General features: G+C 65.6%; 1 protein-coding gene across 1 annotated transcript in view; it reads left to right on the top strand.

Moving 5' to 3' along the window:
• The window catches only part of PTPRF (protein tyrosine phosphatase receptor type F), a 75,428-nt gene that overhangs the window by 11,088 nt on the left and 45,235 nt on the right, over positions 1-19,105 (top strand). Inside the window, exons 2-5 of the mRNA XM_031968561.1 lie at positions 744-854; positions 2,007-2,152; positions 2,509-2,650; positions 13,792-13,980. Of these exons, the coding sequence (XP_031824421.1) occupies positions 764-854; positions 2,007-2,152; positions 2,509-2,650; positions 13,792-13,980 (568 nt within the window). The 5' untranslated portion in view covers positions 744-763. The remainder of the gene's footprint in view (positions 1-743; positions 855-2,006; positions 2,153-2,508; positions 2,651-13,791; positions 13,981-19,105) is intronic.

Below are 19,105 nucleotides of genomic sequence, written 5' to 3'. Positions count from 1 at the left end.
GCACTGAGGCACAGAGGTTCTGTCGGCACCGTCTGACTGGCCTGCGCAGGACAGTGGGACCGGATGGGGGCCCGTGTGGAGAGGGGGACGGGGCAGACGGGCCCGGGGACGTGGGCTGGCTGCCTCAGCCCGGCAGACGTGGCCTCCGGGGGTTTCACTGGGGTGGAGGGTGCCGTCATGGGAACTGGGTGGGACGTGGGTGTCTGGGCCGGGGCTCTCTGCCACCAACTTGTTGGGAACAAGTCCCGGGGAGCCTGGGCTGGCCTCTGTCTGGCACCGAGCCCGGACTCGAGCAGCGTCGAGCACACCCTGTGCAGGGGGGCTCACCCAGGGACAGCCGGGCTGCGGGAGGGGCCCGGCGCCCTCGCTCGTGGGGTGCTGCGGGCCAGGAGCTCCGAGCCCCCTCCCGTGGCCCAGGGCCTCCGAAAGCCTAACCCCCCATCGCAGAGGGACCCTTCCCCTGCTAGAACCCCTCTCCTGAGCAGAGCTCACTGCCGCCGCGTGCACCACAGCGAGCCGGGGACAGCTCTCAGGTGGCCACGCCGATTCTCCCCTCACACGGGGCAGCCCCTCCCCAGCTTCTCTGAGGAGGCTCCCTGCCCTCCTCCCTGGCTCCTGGGGCCCAGAGCTCACGGGCAGCCCTCCGGATGGGGCCTGAGCGAGGCTCCCTGGACCTGCCCAGGAGCCTCTGGGGGGCCGAGGCGAGGGCGCCCCGTCTCACAGCTTGTGTCTTTCTGCCCTAGGTCTGCTGCTGGTCGCGGCCATGGCCCCGGAGGCCGCCCCTCGGCGGGGGATGGCCCCCCTGCTTCCCACTCTCATCTTCCTGGCCTTGGTGGTTGGCGCCCAGGCAGACAGTAAGTCCCCTTCTCCCCTCCAGGATCCCCAGCAAGCATCTCCTTGTGTGCAGGGAGGAAGGGCCCCGGGAGCAGGAGAGCCACGGGCCTGGCCGAGCTGGGGGACAGCAGCGGGGGTCCCTGGGAGGCCGCCTGGGCACCGGGACCGGGAAGGGAGAGGCCTGGGCCCCGGGGAGGCAGGGTGGCCCCGGAGCGCGGCTCCTGGCTGGGGCCGGCCTCTGGTCGCTGGGCAGGGCTGAGGCGGCGCAGGACTTTGGCCCCCACGCTGGGCGTGGCTCTAGGCAGGAGGAAGGCTCGAGTTTGGGGGCTCAAAGGCTCTGGTGTCAGAACTGGGGAGCTGAGGCCTTGGGGTCCCGGCGGGGGCTGGAGGAAACAGAGGCAGCCGAGTTGGGAGGGCCGGGCCCCTTGCCTCTGGATCCCAGACCCAGCCCCAGGTGCTCATGGGAAGAGCAGTGGGCTGCTCTCTCCCCTCCTCCCCCCAGTTTGGTCTGTGGGGGTGGGGCCCAGCTGCTGGTCTGACGGGTTTGCGGGCTGAGGCTGCCTGGGAGAGGAGTGGGGGTGGGGCCTCTCCAGCAAACCCTCTGGGTCCTGCAGCCTGCCCAGCCCTGCCCCCTCCTGAAGGGCACACAGGTGCTCCTGAGGATGGGGAGGAGCCTGCTCCTGGGGCCCTGAGCCGAGAGGGAGGCTGGGCCTGGAGCCAGGGGGAGGCTCCACCCCCTTCCCTGGCACCTGCATCCCGCGCCCACCTCCCCTCCCCCCCAGACCCCCGCTTGCTGCTGGGCTGGCTTCCGGCAGCTGGGCCCCTCTCCCGAGCCAGGCCTGCCTGGAGGCGGGGGAGAGGCCCGGGGTCCGTGGAGGACCCGCGCTGAGAGCGCCCTCCCTCAGCGGGGCCCCAGGCTCCGGCCAGAGCGGCCTTGGGGAAGCGCCCCGGACCTCCCCCAGACCCCGAGCGCCCTCCTTCCCTTCATGGCTCAGCTCGGGCAGTAGCTTTGCCTCCAAAGCTGCTCATCAGGTCCCTCGTCAGCCTGGGTTTGGCGCGCGCCAACCTCCCCGTGCCCTCTCGCCCCTCTAGAAGGGGGCTCTGTGGGTCAGGGGCCCTCGCGCCCTGTGCCTGGGAGCAGAGGTGACCGCCCGTCTGCCCCCCTGCTCCAGGTAAGCCCACATTCGTGAAGGCCCCCGAGGACCAGACCGGGCTGTCGGGGGGCGTGGCCTCCTTCGTGTGCCAGGCCACTGGCGAGCCCAAGCCCCGCATCACCTGGATGAAAAAGGGCAAGAAGGTCAGCTCGCAGCGGTTCGAGGTGAGGCTGCCGCGCGGTGGCGGGAACGCGGGGCTGGGGGCCCGAGAGCGCCGGAGGAAGAGTGGGGGCGGGAGCGAGAGGTCCTGAGGAGGTGTCCGAGACGGGATGGGGACGGGGCTAGCACTGACTGGGGGGGCAGTCCTGGAGGGCCTGAAGCCAGGCTTGCGCCAAGGACTCGGTGAGAGTGTCAGAGAAGGCAGGGATGGGCGGGGGGCAGAAAGGGTCTCCCTCCCAGAGCTGGGCGCCGGAGTCCAGCAGGGAGCTTGGACGGAGCTGTCGGGGGCTGTCTGTGACACGGGGAGCAAGGGGAGGGGGGAAGGGAGACGCGGCCCCCTGACGCGTGCCCCCTGCTCCAGGTGATCGAGTTTGACGACGGGGCCGGGTCTGTGCTCCGCATCCAGCCGCTGCGGGTGCACCGCGACGAGGCCATCTACGAGTGCACGGCCACTAACAGCCTGGGAGAGATCAACATCAGCGCCAAGCTCGCCGTGCTGGACGGTACGTGCGGCCCTGGGCGGCGTCCGGGCCCGGGGGTCGCGGCGCCGTGTCTGTGGCATCCCTGGCTGCGCGGGGGGCGGGGGGGCGGGGGTCAGAGGTCAGCCGCCCTCGCGGGCTCTCTGCGGTGAGAGGGAGGGCCACGGTGAGAAGGCCGGGGGGGCGCGGGCCCCACCTCGGGCCTGCCTTTGTGTTTGGTCCTGGGGGGGCCGAGAGCGACCGGAGGGTGGCGGGCTTCCCAGGAGTGGAGGCCGCCGCTGCAGACGGCTCCGCAAGCAGAGCAGGATGAGTCAGATCCCGCCTCCGAGCCTTGTTGGCCGGGCGCCCGTGGGCAGGCCCCGTGGCCTCATAAAAGGCTGGGCGAGTCTGGACAGCCTTGGAGCTTCCCCCGGCCTTTAATCTGTGATTCAGCCGCGGAGTTACTGGGACCCGGGGCCGGAGCCGTCCGCGTCTGCTGACTGAGCAGTCCCTTCCCTCTCCGCCCCAGACTGTGGCCGCCCTCGCGTGCCAGGGCAGACTATGAGCAGCGGCGGGCCTGTCCCCCTCCCCCCGGGGCAGGGCCCCCCATCGGCCCTGCCCAGGCCGGCATCGCTGTGCCCAGGGCCAGAGTCCGCAGCCTCTCCGGGGGGAGGGGGCCCAGCCAGGGTCACCGGGCCGGGAGGACTCCCCAGCCACAGAGGGAGGACTTCCAGGCAGAAGGAACGGCCCAAGCAAAGGGAGGGAGGGAAGGAAGCACCGGGTGAGTGACAGCAGGCGGAGCCCCGCCTCCCCTGGGAGCTGTCCAGCACAGCGTCTTCCTCAGGGCCCAGCGGGCTCCACCGCCACCTGCCGAGCCGCCCTGGCCGGGCCTCTGCCCTTGCGTGGCTGGGCCTTGGACCGAGAGCCAGAAGAACTGAGTTCAGATCCAGGCTCAGACACCCAGTAGCCGGGCAGCTCATCTCAATCCTTTCTGGGCCTTAGTTTCCCCGGCTGTGAAATGGGGACAGTCATGGCACCAGCCCCCAGAGTCCCTTCAAGGTCCGATGAAGAGCGAGTTTTGTCAAGGGTTCTGAAATCACTAGGGCCGGGCCCTGCCAGTGGCTGTGAGCGTTTGTCCCCCGTCTCCCTGGTGGCTTCGCGCTGCCCGGCCTCCAGCCTCCTGGTAACCGGGATCTTCCTGGACTTGGAGCTGTTAGGGACGCCCCTCCCCCTCCCTTTCCTCCTTTCTCTCCCTCTTCCCCCTCCCCCCTCCTTTTTTCTCCCTCTTCCCCTCCTCCCCCTCCATTTCTCTCCCTCTTCCCCCTCCCCCCTCCTTTTTTCTCCCTCTTCCCCTCCTCCCCCTCCCTTTCTTTCCCTCTGCTCTCCTTCCTCCTCCTCCCCCTCCTCCCTTGTCTTTCTGTTTGTGCCTCTGGCTCCCTCCCGCCCACCTGCCCAGGCCTCCTCCTCTGCTTGGCTTGGTTCAGGCCTTGGCCCTGGCCCCGCCCCTTCCCCATCCATCCACCCAGGGTTGCTATGGAAACCAGGCCTGGGCCAGGGCAGCAGTAGGTGGAGCCAGAGCCGCAGAAAGCTCGGGCGACCTCGGGAGTTGCCCTCCAGGGTCATCTGCCTCCTCCCTGTGACTGGTGCCCCCTGGCCCGCGCCTCGGGGGCAGAGCCCAGAGCTGCCGGGATCCTGCCCCTAGCGGGCTCTGTGCAGAGAGCGGGCAGCCCTGGCCGGCTGCTCTGTCTGGGTATTGGACAGAGGCGGCCGTGCCCCTGCCTGCCCTCAGGTGGCGTCCCGGGGGTCGTCCTGCTTTGGCATCGAGGGTCCGATACATTTCTGAGCCCAGCGCGAGTGTGGGGAATGGCGTGCCCCAGCAGGGCTTTGCCCGGGGGGCAGGTGCTCCGGAGGCTCCGCCAGTGGGTCGGTCGCTCCCTTCCAGCCCAGGAGCCAGCCTGGTGACAAACTGGGCTGCTTGGGTTGGGTTGGGGCCAAACCCCATTGGTGTGGACATGGGGAGCCCAGATCAGAGTCGGCATTGGGGGCGGCGCTGTGTGGGACGTGGGGTTCAGTGGGAGATTGGGGGAGACCGATTCCAGGGGGAAGGCTGCCCGACTGGGGGAGAGAGCGGGGTGGGGGAGGCTCTGAACGCCCGTTTGTGCTGCTCACCGACTCGAGGCCTCGAGGCACAGCATACACACGGCTCTCCCAGGGTGGGGATGGTGCAGGGAGAGGAGGGAGCCTGCGGGGGACCCGGCTGCCGGCCAGATCAGAAGAAGGGGGACCCAGCAGCCCTGACCCTCTTGGCGGCCGGATCTCGGTCTCAGCTGCGGTGCCCTCCCCCGGGTTGCCCCAAGGGCTCCTCTCCCAGGAGAGCTGCGGCCTCGGCCCCCGTAGGCCCCCCTCCTCTGTGGGCCTCTCTCCTGAGCGCCTCCCACATCACCCTCTGCCTGAAGAGAGCCACGACCATTGTCCAGATGAGGAAACTGAGGTTAGGCAGAAGGGAAGGGTCTCGGACGGGTCACCCCGCCGGCAAGAGAAGTGGGGTTTGAGCCGAACTTGCCGACTTCCCTTCCAGCCCTGAAACGTGGGATGTCACGGGGAAATGACCAGACTGGGCAGAGGGTCGGATGTGGGCATTGAGGGAAAGCTCAGAACTGAGCAAGATCCCGGGCTTGGCGGAGGGAGATGGTGATGGCTCCTGCCCCATCCTCTGTTAGCTCAGAGCCTGCTGGTGGGCCCCCGACTCCCCTCTCCCCCTTACCCAGTGCCAGAGCGAAAACAGCCGCGTCCGGGTTCCTGTCCCCCTGGAGAAACCTCTGTGGCTCCCTGCCGCCCTTTAGCCAAGATCCGGGCCCGGCTGGTGAGCCCCCGTCTCGTCTCTGAGCAGGCAACTCCTCGAAACAAGGGGGGCAGAGGGCGCCTCTGGCTCCCTGGGGCAGGCGGCCGTGACCGACCTCCCCTCGTGGGCCTGGGGGCGCCTGCTGGCCATGGCCCTGACTGCCTCTCCCCCACGGGCGCCGCCCGAGCCGGGATCTCAGACCCTGAGCTGTGAGGACTAGGGTGGGAGCAGGGGTCGGGGCAGGAGGGAATAGACTTCTGAGAGTCTGGGCTGGGAGAGGAGACGGGGCGGGGGGAGATAGAGGGAGGGGCAGAGAGAGACCCGAGCAGGGAGCGGACATGGCCAAGCAGGCCAGGCCCTCACGTGGAATCCCGGGGAGGCCCTGGTGTCCTGAGGGCTGTCCCTGGAAGGGGAGGCGAGGAGCTAGGTCTGAGCAAGGTGGCTGAAAGGGGCCGGTGTTTGGAAGTCTGCCCCGGGCCTCCTGAGGCGTTTGGTGGCCCCGTCCCCCCCCTCCCCCCGGCATCTCCAGAGGAGTTGCAGCTTTTGACGTCCGGGCTCTTGCGCGCAGTAGGTGCTTACACAATAATGGTGGGTCCCCAACCAGGGCTCACGTGACAGAAGAGAATCCGTGGGCTGGATGCTAATGAGGTCAAGTTTACAAGTTACAGCGGGCAGGGCGGGCGGAGGAGGACCTCCCACGGACAGGGCAGGGGGCCGGCCCAGGCAGGGGCTTCCTCAGCACCGCTGGTGGGCATCGGGGCCAGAGCTCAGGAGACCCCCGGGGAAGAGCAAAAAGGGGGTTGTCTTCCCACCACCCTCCCCCAGCCATGGGGCAGCCCAGTCAGCTCAGGGCCACCCCCACCCCAGGGGGGCCTTAAACGCCAGGCAGGCGTGGGGGGCTGCAGCAGAGGCCCCCCCCATTCATCTTCAGACTGATCCCGGCAGCTCCCAGATTAAAAAACAAAATAGGCTTTTAAGATGCCAGGTTTGATGCTGCGAGGATGGGGCCGCCGCCCGCCTGAGTGCCGGCGGGGAGGGGGAGGGGGAGGGGGCCCAGCCCGGGAGCCTGCGCGTGGGCGCGGGTGCGCACACACGGCTCTGGCGGCTGGTAAACAGGCGGGTGAGGAGGTCACCCCGACAGACGCCGCGGCGGCCTCCACTCTGCCGGGGTGTCTGGCTGGGAGACGCTCCATCTGCTCGCTTGTGTGAGCTCAGCCTCCTCTGTGCGCCCCATCTGCCAGGCCCCGGGGGAGGGGCCCAGACTCCCCCTCCCAGCTCCGACTGGGGATTCCTCCCCCTGCACAGGAGGGTGCTCAGCTGGACCGAGTCGGGGGTAGCGCCGAGATTCCGGAGGCGGGCAGGGACCGGGCAGGAGGCCACGGCTGCTCCCAGTGCCGGGCACAGGGGGACCTGGGAAGGGGAGGCCGGGAGAGGGTCACGCTGCTCCCATCTTCCCAGGACCTGCTTGCCTGTGGGAAGTCAGGCCCCTGGGGCTGGAGCTTAGACACATCAGCCCCCACTCCCTGTACCCTGAAGTGTGCCCCCAGTCTGTGTCTGGGGAGGGGTCTGCCTCTGTGCACTGCCCACGGTCTGCCCAAATGCCCAGGACATTTGGGCCCTGGAGTCCTCCTGCAGCAATCAGGGAGGGCTGCCCGATGGCGGTGATGGGGAAGAAAGGAGGTTCCCGGGCTGGCAAACCCCCAAGGCAGCAGCCCCCAGCCCCCGGCTGCAGGCCTGCTCCCTCCCCCTCGCACAGCTCCTGCTCTTTTCTTTCCTCGATCCCCTCCCCCCATCACCATGGTAACCAGATGGGCCTGAGCTGGGCAGTGGAGAGCCCGCAGAAGAATGGGAAGACAGTCGTGGCAGAGGCCAGACCCGCCTTGCTGGGCACCTGGGTGGTCTAGACTGGCCTCCCCTGGGCCAGACGCCAGATGGCTGGGGGTGAGCCTCCGGGCCGGGCCTGGGCCCCTCGGCCTCATGCCCTATGGGACCGTTTCCCAGCTGCCTGGTGTCCATCTCATCCCCTGGGCCCCCCCCCCCCCCCCGTCTGCGCCATCCCTGGCTCCCAGAGCCTGCTTCTCGGGGCTCCCCCAGCTCCAGAGGGAGCCGAGTTCAAATCCCAGCTCTGTGTGACCTTCCTTCCATGTACGGCTTGTGAAGGAGAGTGCCCAGGGAACTTGGGGGTGACAGTCGCTGGCATCTGCATCTGCTCCCCTGTGCCGTGGGGTTCACAGACGCCTCCTCTGATCCTCACAACCCACGGCGGGCCGGGGTTGCCGTTATCCCCATTTTTCAGTTGAGGAAACTGAGGCAAATGGCAGAACTAGGAGGCCTCTGAGAACTTGTGAGAGGGTCTAGAGGCAGCGGCAGCCTGAGCTTGGAGTCGGTGTACCAAGGACAGCCGCGCCCCAGCTCTTCCAGCTCCCCAGTGACCGTGGACCCCTCCCCTTCTTGCTCTGTGCCTCGGTCTCCCCGTTTGTGAGGTTCCGGGACAGATGAGCGACTGGGCGGGCCCGCTGCCACCCCGGCTCCTCATTCTGAATTTTGCATGAACGGGGGCCATGTGACTGAAGGACAGGCAGGGGCCTGGCGGGCCTGGGATTTCTGTTTATGAGGCTCAGTGTCTTAATGAGATTGAGAGCAGCAGCTAATTGCCAGAGGATTGAATTACAAGAGCAGATGGCAGGGTTGGGCCACTTCCTCCTCCTCACCATGTGCTAGGAATACCCCCGAGGGAGGCCCTTCCGAAGCCCCGGGCACCGGGCGCTCCTGCAGCCGCCTGCTCTCCCGGGCTCAGAGAGCGCTGGCCAGGGCTGACTCAAGGGCCCAGGACCCGCCTCCGGGGGCGGCCCACCCAGCCTGGGCCCGCTCAGACCATCTGGAGGTGTCTGTCAGTCCTGGGGGTCAGGATGGACTGAAGAGTGCAGAGGATCGTGGTCACAGCATAGGAGAACGCCCAGAGCGGGGGCTTTCTGCGGGCGGCCGAAGGGCTCTTTCCCTTGCTGGGCACCGGAGGGTGGGGCTGGGATCTGGGGAAGGCGGGCAGGGGTACGCCAGCCTCTTAAAGCTGGATGTTAGCCAAAAGCAGAACTTCCTCACGCCGAAGGTTGTTCAGCATGATAAGTGCCCAGGAGGTAGTGAGGTTCCCATCCTCAAAAGATCTCCAAGCAGGAGCTGGCCTCGCTCCCAGGCCACAGGATTCACTGGTCAGAGCTGGATCTGGAGTCAGAAATCCTGGGGAGGATTCTCCCCTTGTAACCGTGTGACTCGGACAGCTGGCGGGTAATAGCGGGCGGGAGCCCAGAGCTTGCAGGGCCTGACAAGTATCTTGGTTTGTCTTTACAACAAGCCTGGAGGGTGGGCGATATTATTATCCCCATTTAGCAAGTGTGGACACTGAGGCAGGGACTAGTAAGTGTTTAAGACTGGATTTGAACTCAGCTCCTCTTGATTCCCAAACTATCTGCTATTCCATCTAGCTGTCTTAGTCTCTTAACTGCCTCAATTTCTCTCTCTGTCTCTAGCTCTCTGTCTCTTTGTCTCTGTATCCGTCTCTCTGTCTCTGACTCTCTTTTTTCTCTCTCTGTCTCTGTTTCTCTGACTTCTGTCTCTGACTCTTCTGTGTCTGTGTGTTTCTTTCTCTTCTCTGTCTCTCTGACTCTTCTGTCTCTGTTTCTGTCTCTCTGTTTCTCTCTGTCTCTGTTTCTGTCTCTGTCTCTGACTTCTGTCTCTGTTTCTCCGGCTGTCTCTGTCTCTGACTCTTCTGTCTCTGTTTCTGTGTCTCTGTTTCTGTCTCTTCTCTCTCTGTCTCTGTTTCTGTCTCTGTTTCTCCGGCTGTTTCTGTCTCTGACTCTTCTGTCTCTGTTTCTGTCTCTCTGTTTCTCTCTGTCTCTGTTTCTGTCTCTGTCTCTGACTTCTGTCTCTGTTTCTCCGTCTTTTTCTGTCTCTGACTCTTCTGTCTCTGTTTCTGTGTCTCTGTTTCTGTCTCTGTTTCTCTGTCTCTGACTCTTCTGTCTCTGTTTCTCCGTCTGTTTCTGTCTCTGTTTCTGTGTCTCTGTTTCTGTCTCTTCTCTCTCTGTCTCTGTCTCTGTCTCTGACTCTTCTGTGTCTGTGTGTTTCTTTCTCTTCTCTGTCTCTCTGACTCTTCTGTCTCTTTTCTTCTCTTTTCCTCTCTCTTCTCTCTTTCTTTTTCTTCTTCTCTGACTTCTTTCTTTTCTCCATCTTTTTCTGTCTCTTTTCTTTCTCTTTTCTTCTCTTTTCTCTTCTCACTCTTTCTCTTTTCTCCTCTTTTCTTTCTTTTCTATTTCTTTTCTTTCTTTCTTTTTTCTCTTCTCTGACTCTTCTTTCTTTTTTCTTTCTCTTCCTCTGTCTCTATCTTCTGTCTCTGTTTCTGTCTCTTTTCTTTCTTTTCTTCTCTTTTATTTTTTCTTTCTTTTTTTTTTTTTCTCTGTCTCTGTCTCTGTCTCTGACTCTTCTGTGTCTGTGTGTTTCTTTCTCTTCTCTGTCTCTCTGACTCTTCTCTCTGTTTCTGTCTCTTCTCTCTCTGTCTCTGTTTCTGTCTCTGTCTCTGACTCTTCTGTCTCTGTTTCTCCGTCTGTTTCTGTGTCTCTCTGACTCTTCTCTTTGTCTCTGTCTGTCTCTCTTGCTTCCCCCACCTTGGGTGCCCTGGGGCTCTTCTCAGCCCAGGAGGCCCCCAGGGCAGGGGAGTCTTGGGCTCAGTCCCTCAGACTCCGGCTTGCTCTCAGGGTTGCCCAGTGGTGCCCCCCGCAGGAGGCCCCCGGACTTTGGCTTGGCCAGTAGCTCAGCTGGCTTTTGGCCGAGCCTCCGGCCTGTTTCCGAGCGCTTGGTCCTCAGTTTCCTCCTCTGTACTTCTGCCTGCCAGGATTCAGCGCCCCTCCCCCAGCAGGCTCTGCACCAGCCACATGGCCACGGGCCTCTGCCTTTCCTGGTCTCCCTGGCCCGACGGGGCCGGGCGTGGGGGCTGCATACAGCTGGGATTCCTGCTCGGGCGGGGCCCAGGGTCCTGGCAGAGGCGGGCTTCCCTTGCCCCGGCCCTCCCTCAGGAGCAGACTGGGGCTGCCTGCGCTGGCTGGCAGCTCACTCGGCACCTCCTGAAGGAGGGGGAGGGGACCCGCGCTGTGTGTGATGCCCGTCGCCATGGTGCCCACACTCCAGCAGCTTAATTAGGCTGGTCTCAGTGCCGGCTTTGCGAGGGAGAGCGGGTGGGCAGGCGAGCTCTTTGCTGCATGGCGGGGCTGCCTGCCTGAGCTCTGGGGTGGATGGCCAGGGCGGGGCTCCCCCTCCCCACAGCCGCTCCTGCCAGGGACAACGACCGGACAACGACCATCTGTGCCAGCCGCCCTCACCAGCAGAGGAGGAGACTCGGGCCCAATTCTCCTCCCGAGGAAATGGCCGGGCTAGCCCTGGGCTCGTGCGCAGGCCCTCCCTGCTGGGTCGGCAGAGACAGAGGGGACACAGACAGTGCCCTCAGGGAGCCCCCGGAATGGGCTTGGGATGTGCCGGCCAAGGGTCCGAGACAGGGAGAGATGGCCCGGGGCTGGGAGCCAGGCAGCCCCCATCCTGCCTGGGTGGCGCAGCCCCTGCCCGGGCGCCAAGGAATGTGGCTCGGAGAGGCCGCAGGCCCTCAGCGCGGGGCAGAGTTGCCCCAGATGGATTGGAGAGGCTCCCATCACCCTCTGCCCCCCCCAGCCCGGGGTCTCAGGGATGCCCCCCATTTAGGGACGCTGAGCGGGGCTGAGCAGAGAAGCTGTGCCCCCTGCGGGCCGGCATCCCTAGGGACCTCCTTGGCTCCTGCTGCCTCTGGGGGCCTCCAGGCTGTCCCAAGGAGGGCCGCGTTCAAGCCTTTGGAGCCCGGGAGGTCGCTAGCTGGCACCCCCCTCTCTGAGGGACAGTGTCAGTGTTACGTCAGTGCGTGGCTGGCCCGGGGCTGGGGGCAGTCAGTGCCCCATAGTTGGGCTCGCCCTGGTGGCGCACATGCCCCGGCTCATGGGGCACACCCTTCCCCGTGGGCCTCGAGCCTTGGCACCGGGTTCAGGTTTTGCCCAGTTGGCATTAGGGATGTTAATGAAGGCCGAGGTGTCTGTGACCCTGGCCCTGCTGCCCTCGGCCCGAGGTCTGTGAGCGCGGCAGGCAGAATTCTGGGTCTGTCATCGAGATCGGCATTCGGATCCTCCGTGCGGAATCTCAGGACGCACTCCTCCCTCAGTCTCTCTGTGAATCCAGGGTGGCAGGCAGATGGGGAGGCAACCTCGGGCCTCAGGGCTCCCCGCACGTCCTGGGTGGGGGGCTGTGACTCAGCCAGGCCGGGCAGGATCTTGGCAGGGAACTGTTGGGAGGGGCCAGAATGGCGCCAACTTGGTGGGGAGCCAGGCCCGCAAGCCGTGTGCAGGGCTAGCTGGCAGCCCCCGGTGCTGTGCAAGCCGTGATCCCAAAGCCAGTCTCAGGGCTGGGAGCACCCCCGCCCCTCCCCACAAACCCCCCGGCCAGTGGGTCTGCCGCCTCTCCTGAAGGTGTGGGGGGAGGGTGCAGGGGGGAGGGCCCTCCCCAACACGGAGCCCCCTCCTCCCCCTTTCCATGTTGGAGCTAAAGACGAGGGGGTTCTGGGGGCTGTGAGCCCTGTTTTAGTGGGAGGGAGGCTAGGACCTAAGTCCCAGGACCAGGTGGACGGGTCTGGAGGCATCCTGCCCCTGCCCCTGCTTTAGGCCTTTTGCCACTCCTTAGAAGTTTCCCAGAAGTCCCTAAGCCTCTGGGTTCTTCCCGGACACAGACGCGGGCCACGAGTGCCAGGGGCCTGCCCTTCCCTGACGCCAAGGCCCTTGCTCTTCTCCCTGGGCCTCCGCGGGCCAGCCCACGAGTGTGACGTGCCTGCGGGGCAGCAGGAAGGCCGGCTCCTGTTCGCCCTGGGGGCGCACACACGAGGAGCCGAGCCCCCCCCCCCCCCCCCCCCAGGCACCTGGCTCCTGGAAGGGCCCAGGGCAGGCCCCCATGAGGACCGGCGGCCGAGCTGCTGCCAGATAATTCCTGATGAGGCGGCCGGGGCTCTTGGCGCTAACTCTTTCATCAATGCCGGCACTCAGCCACCATTGGGGTATCGACCCGCCGAGCCTGCTCTCGGCCCAATAAATGCTGATGCCGGCCGTCTGCAAGGCTTCCTGCGGGGGGGGGGGGGGGGGCGGCTCCAAGGGGCTCGCCACGCGCAGGAGTGGGGCGTCTCAGGGACTCCCGGGAATCCTCTGGGGGGCGGCAGGCTCCTGACCGGTTGCCTGCTGAGTGCAGGGCCCTGTGCCGGGCCTGGGGAAGGGCTGCAGTGTGGAGAGCTGCCCCCGGGTGTGATGGGGGGACGTGGGGAATGCTCCCTGAGGAAGGCCAGGGCAGGGCCCAATGGCACAGGGCTTCCTGGAGGCGGAGGTTGAACTGCCTTTAAATCTTAGGAAGGAGCTGAGGGGTAAAGGGATGGGACGGGGGCCCAGCCTGAGCCACGGAAGTGGGGGGGGGGGGCGCATTCCGGTCAACTGGAACAGGTAGTTAATCCGGAAGGATTAGGGGGGGGGGGCCTCGGGCTCCTCATGTGTCGGGGGAGGCTGAGGAGAGGGAGGACTTTTTTGTGCCAGTTGTTGAAGTGGATGAGAAGATGGGGATTGGCTTGGATCGGAGCCAGACTGGAAGCTCTGGGTGTCCAGCCAAGGAGTCGCTCTGTGCTCGGTGGGGGATGAAGGGGAGACAGGCCAGCAAGGAGCCCCCAGGGCTCTGAGGCGAGGCTGGGACTTGGAGACTGCCGGCCCGGCCAGCCACAGACACCCGCCTTAATAAAGCCAGTGAGAGCCTGCACCTGGGCCCACAGAGCTGCCGGGCCTTCCAGGGTCCCAACGGAAACCCTGGCCCCACAGAGTCCATAGCTCGGCCAGAGGCTGGAGGGGAGCTCTCTGCCTCGGCCTCTGAAGCTCCGGGGGCTCCAAGTGGGTTCTTGGCGGGGGCCGGAGGCAGAGGCACTGGGTCCTCTTCGGTTGGACTTCTCTGCCTTTCTGAGAAGCCAGCCTTGCAAGCCCGGCCCCACCACTGACAGGCTCTCTCGGATGTCCTGTGGAACCGGTCCCTGCCACCTCGCCATCGTCCCCCTCCTCCTACCCTCACATGCCCCGAATGAAGCTCCACTAGGTCAGGGACCAGCTGCACACAGTAGGCGCTTGTGTCTGTGTGCAGTAGGTGCCTCATAAATAGTCTCTGTATGCAGCAGGCACCTTGCAGTGTCTGTATACAGCAGGTGCCTCAGTCTCTGCAGACAGGGCTGGAGGCTCATGAACCCCTCTCCTCTTTGTCCCCACAGAGGATCAGCTGCCTCATGGCTTCCCTACCATTGACATGGCCCCCCAGCTGAGGGTGGTGGAAAAGGCCAGAACAGCCACCATGCTCTGTGCGGCGGGGGGCAACCCTGACCCCGAGATCTCCTGGTTCAAGGACTTCTTGCCCGTGGATCCAGCTGCTAGCAATGGCCGCATCAAGCAGCTCCGCTCAGGTACGTGAGTCCCCAGGGCCAGCTCTGGGGGGCCGCCCGGGGCAGCCTCTGGCACAAACTCCCTCAGGTCGCGTGTGGTCCTCCGCGGGCCCGGGCCAGGGGGCGGGGGATGGTGCTGGGGCCTGGGCGCCGTGGGCTCTGCGGGAGTGGCCGGGGGTGCTCGCCGCCTTCTTCCTTGTTCATCAAAGCACTTGTTGGGTGCTCCCTCCCCCCACCATCCCGACCCCTTTCTCCTTTGCTGACTCTGCTGTTGGGAGCACCAGAGCCGCCGTTCCTGGGAGGAGTCGGCGTCAGCTCCCTTGTGATAACCACGGTCTCTGTGGTGGAAATGAGGAAGGGGGGGCTTGCCACATCCGTGCCCCCGGGCCCACAGGGTCTATCGGGCCAGAGCAAGGATGGAGCAGCATCAGGACCTTCACCCAACCGCCAATGCAATGGAGCCCTGCCCCCTGCACTCTGGATGGCCGGGCCAGAGAAGTGTTAGACCCCTGGCCTGGGCCAGAACTACCAAAGCCCCCTCTGCTGTTCTGGGTGGCCGGGCCAGAGAAGTGTCGGACCTCTGGCCTGAGCCAGAGAAGCGTTGGTCCCTGGATCTGGGCCAGAACCACAGATGCCCCCTCTGCCATTCTGGGTGGCCTGAGCCAGAGAAGCATCGGACCCCCAGCCTGGGCCAGAGAAGCATCGGACCACCGGCCTGGGCCAGAGAAGCATCGGACGCCTGGCCTGGGCCAGAGAAGTGTCGGACCCCAACCTGGGCCAGAGAAGTGTCAGACCCCAACCTGGGCCAGAGAAGTGTCAGACCCCAACCTGGGCCAGAGAAGTGTTGGATCCCTGGAGAAGCATTGGACCCCCAGCCTGGGCCAGAGAAGTGTCGGACCCCAACCTGGGCCAGAGAAGTGTTGGATCCCTGGATCTAGGCCAGAACCACAGATGCCCCCTCTGCCATTCTGGGTGGCCGGGCCAGAGAAGCATCGGACCCCCAGCCTGGGCCAGAGAAGTGTCGGACCCCAACCTGGGCCAGAGAAGTGTCGGACCCCCAACCTGGGCCAGAGAAGTGTTGGATCCCTGGAGAAGCATCGGACCCCCAGCCTGGGCCAGAGAAGTGTCGGACCCCCAACCTGGGCCAGAGAAGTGTTGGATCCCTGGAGAAGCATTGGACCCCCAGCCTGGGCCAGAGAAGTGTTGGATCCCTGGATCTGGGCCAGAACCGCCGAAGCCCCCTCTGCCGTTCTGGGTGGCCGGACCAGAGAAGCATTGGCGTTCCCTGCTTTCCCCAGGCATGCGTCCCTCCTGCAGTATGAGTGACCAGACCATGGCAGCAGTCGCATCATCCTCGAGTGGTCAGCAGCATCAGGATTCTCCCGCGGCCTCTGGCCCTTCACAGTCTCCACGCTTGTCTCTAGGAGGGATGAAGGTCTGTGGATCTTGGTCCCTGCCTGGAGGCGGGGAGGCCCCAGCTTCCCTGCTGATTAGCCTTCAGCAGGAGGGCCCGGCCTCCCTCCTTGTCCCAGTGTGTGGCCACAGTGCAGGGGCTTGACCGGTGTCTCTGGGCCCCAGGCCCTTGAAGCGGCCCACCTGCTCCTGAGGACGTCTTCCTCATTCTGGGAGGGCTTGGGGAGTGACAGCTGTCGTCCCGGGAGCAGCTGCTGACCAGGATGGAGCAGGGCCGGCGCGGGTGGGGTACATGCCCCCCCCCCCCCAAGGCAGGCCAGGGAGGCAGGCTAGGCCCCCGGGGCCGCAGGAGGGGGAGGAGACCAGCTGGGACCATGCACCCGCCGCTGTCTGGGCCACAGGGAAGGAATCCTCTCATTTAATTTAATTAAAACTCAACAACATGGAGGAAGCTGTAACGCAGTTAATTAAGGCACCAGCAATAAAGCCCATGAACGGGGAGCCACCGCACCATGGGGTGGGGCTGCGTGCTCTCCTGGCCTCCCCCCGACTGCTGGAGGGGCCTCTCGGGGCCCGGCCCCCGCTGCCTCCTTGTGGGGTGTCCTGGAGCGCTCCCCCAGAGCCCACGCCTTGTAGAACATCAGTGACAAGGCGCCCCCTCCCCCGGGCCAGCTCCCACCCTGTCCCTCACCCGCTAGGGCCAAGCAGACGGAGGGTCATCCGTCCCCTTGAGACAGTTGGGCCCCCGGGCTTTTGCCCTCCCGTCTCTCTGCCCCTTCCCTCCCTGTGGGACCCGGGCTTCCCGGAGGCCCTGACTGGGCCGCAGGCCTGCACGCTGGGCCTCGGGGGCTCCTCTCGGCCGGGCTTCCTCCCGCCCTCAGCTGTCTTGGCCCAGGAGTAGCCGAGGGGAGTTGGAGGACGCCAGAGGCCCCCAGACGGGCGGGGGCTCTCAGAGCCCTGAGCTCCGAAGCAGGCCTGCGACTCAGCTCTGCGGCTCCCTGGCCCCCAGGCCCAGCGCTTGGGCAGCCGTCCCAGGCTGGGGAAGGGGCGGCTCCCGTACTCCGGGGCCTACCTGGCTCCGCCCTCTTCAGAGAGGGGTCTCTTCCAAAAGACCCCAGGAACAAAGTGGGAGCGGCTGGGGCTGCTCGCAGGAAGGGCGCCCAGAGCACGAGAGCTCGTCCGTGATCCCGGGCGGCACGTGCAAACGCGGGGCGCTCCTCACTGCGCCCTCAGCCCCAGAGTCAGGATTCCCGACTCAGAAGGGCCCTCGGAGGCAGCTGAAGAAGGCCGCCCCCGTGCCAGAGGCCTGGCCAGCCTTATGTTAGGAGACCCTCGACGACAGGGAGCTCACCTCCTCCCGGGACGGCCCAGACCCTTGTAGAACAATTCCCATTGTTGGGAAGAACTACCTTTCAGCCTCAATTGGTCTCTGGCCCCTCCTCCCCCACCTAGTTGGCCCCTTCTGTCACCTGTGCCTCTTGTTGGGAGGCCCCGGCTCAGGCCAGCCGTCGTCCCGGCCTGGCCTCCGTGCTCAGGGGGGTCTTGGCAGTGCCCCCTCCCCACGGTCTCTGCGCTGTCGCCCCGGCCAACCAGGAGTAGGGACGTGGCCAGAGGAGGGGGAGGGCTCTGTTTGAAGCTCAGAAGGAGCTGCAGGAGACGTGACCCCAACCAAGACCCCTCCGAGTCTTTCTTCCCTGGGGCACAGATGAGGTGGGGGGGAGATTCACCCCAGGAGGCTCAGCCCCTCCCTAGGATAACGGGTCTGGGATGGGGCCACGCAGGGGCTGGGGGCCGGAGCACGCCCGGCAGGGCTCAGGGACTCCTGAGCTACATAGCGGGAGGGGCCGCTGCGGCAGAACCGAACGTGTGCTCTCCCCTGCCCCCCCCCCCCCCCCCCAGGAGACATCTTATTCAGCTCCTTACAAAGAGAAACCCTCAAATCGATCCTTAGAGAAACTGCCGTACCTGCCATCAGTCAGTCCCTGCTAGTCTCAGCCGTAGCCCCGTCCCCTGGGAGCCCCTGCCTCCCCCTTCCCTCCCCCTCTCTCCTGTCCTCCCCCTGGCTGTCGCACTCTCCCCTGTGTCCCCTCCTCACTTCCTCCTTTCTCTCTCTCCCTTCCTTCCCGCCTCTGCCCCGGGCATGTCTGTGGTGCGGTCAGCGCAGGTGGAAGGTCGTGGTCGGCCCTGGTGGGGAGGGAGAAGGCAGGAGAGGGGAGCAGGCCGAGCCTTCTGGCAGACCGACCTCCCCCAGCGGCCTTGTTGCCCGCCCCCGCCTGCCATGGTGCCAGCCTTGCCCGGGCCGCCCGCTTCCTTTTGCCCGACGCCCTTCCGAGCGGCTGAGGCTCGCTCCCGCCCGGTGACCTGGTTCCTGTCTGTACTAACGTTTCTCTCTGATCTTATTTGCATCCACATAACCTGGCCAGGGGGCTCGCCGATCAGAGGTAAGAGTGCGGACTGTGGCCCCGTGCCACGCCACGCCATGCCACGCCCCCCACGCCACGCCGCCTCGCCTGTGTGTCACTCCATTTACTGTCCACTTCATCCCCGGCGCCTGCTGCAGCCCCGGGGCTACACTCACTCACCCATTTGTGTTAACTTCTTCCTGCCTCTTAACTCCTGTGGACTCACCCGCTGCAAGTACGAACAACCAGGGGCTCGGGGGGGGGGGGGTGGGGTCAGACCAGGCCAGGCCGCAGGAGATGGAGGACCTGGGCGGGCAGTGAGGGCCAGGCTTGCAGAAGGGAGCCTCCAGGCCTCCAAGGCGCGCCCCATCCTGCAGCCCCCGGGAGGCAGAGGAGGAAACCACAGAGGGAAGGGGCTTCCCGGGGTCCCGGGCTTCAGAGAGTCCCGGCCGGGGCGAGATCCAGCGGGCCCCGCTGAGCCTTCCCTCTGCCTCCCGCACTGTCGGCCTGCCCCGGCTTCACAGCAGGCCTGGTCCCAGTGCTCTGCCCAGCGTCCCGGGGCTCTGGGTTTGCAGCCAAGAGGCACAGGGTCCGGGGCCTGGCCTGTGAGGACTAGGGTCGTGGCCCCCGGGAGCTAGGGCCGTCAGCCCCATGCTTGGGGAGCGTCCACACTTCTCATCCCAGCTCGGCTGTCCCCATCCCACTCCCCACTCAAAACACCCCATTTCTGTCCCACGGCCATTGTCATGTCATGGGCAGGGGGAGGGGTGGGTGTGTCTGTGCAGCCTGTGCCCCTGCCTGGCTGCCCCCGAGCACCTGCTGCTACGGTAAGTCGGGGCTGCCCGGTGAGGAGGCCGCCAGCTCAGGCCGAAGCGAGGACCCCGTGACTTCTGGCGGGGGGCACAGCGGCTCCAGACCTGGAGCCAGCAGGGAGCTGCAGGCAGGGGAGCGCCTCCAGCTCCCCAAGCGCCGGCCTCTCGGAGGGCCAGGTGGCCTCTGCTGCCGTCTCTCCTCGGCCTCCTGGTCTCAGATCGGGCGGAGACCTTGGGGGATTCCTCCACCTGGCTCGCGAGGACCTGCGTGGGCTCCCTGGTCCCCCGGGGCCTGTGCTGCTCACCTCGGACAGCCCAGCCTCGGTTCCGCCCCCTGCCCAGATCCCCGCGGGCTCCTCGGACCTCCTCCCATCCAGCAGCCGCTCCCACGGTCCTCCTCTCAGGCCGGCTGGCCTTTGGTCCTCGAGCCCTTCCCCATCGTCCCAGCCCGGTTAGGTGCCGGGCGGCCCAGCTAGTCCTGGCTGAGGGGCTGGATCCAGCCGAGATGGGGTCGCGGGC

Source organism: Sarcophilus harrisii, chromosome 4 (genome assembly GCF_902635505.1).
Source record: "Sarcophilus harrisii chromosome 4, mSarHar1.11, whole genome shotgun sequence".
In the NCBI taxonomy this organism is placed as follows: Eukaryota; Metazoa; Chordata; class Mammalia; order Dasyuromorphia; family Dasyuridae; genus Sarcophilus; species Sarcophilus harrisii.
The sequence above is the reverse complement of the archived record's forward strand: the minus strand, read 5'-3'. Positions and strand labels throughout refer to the sequence as shown.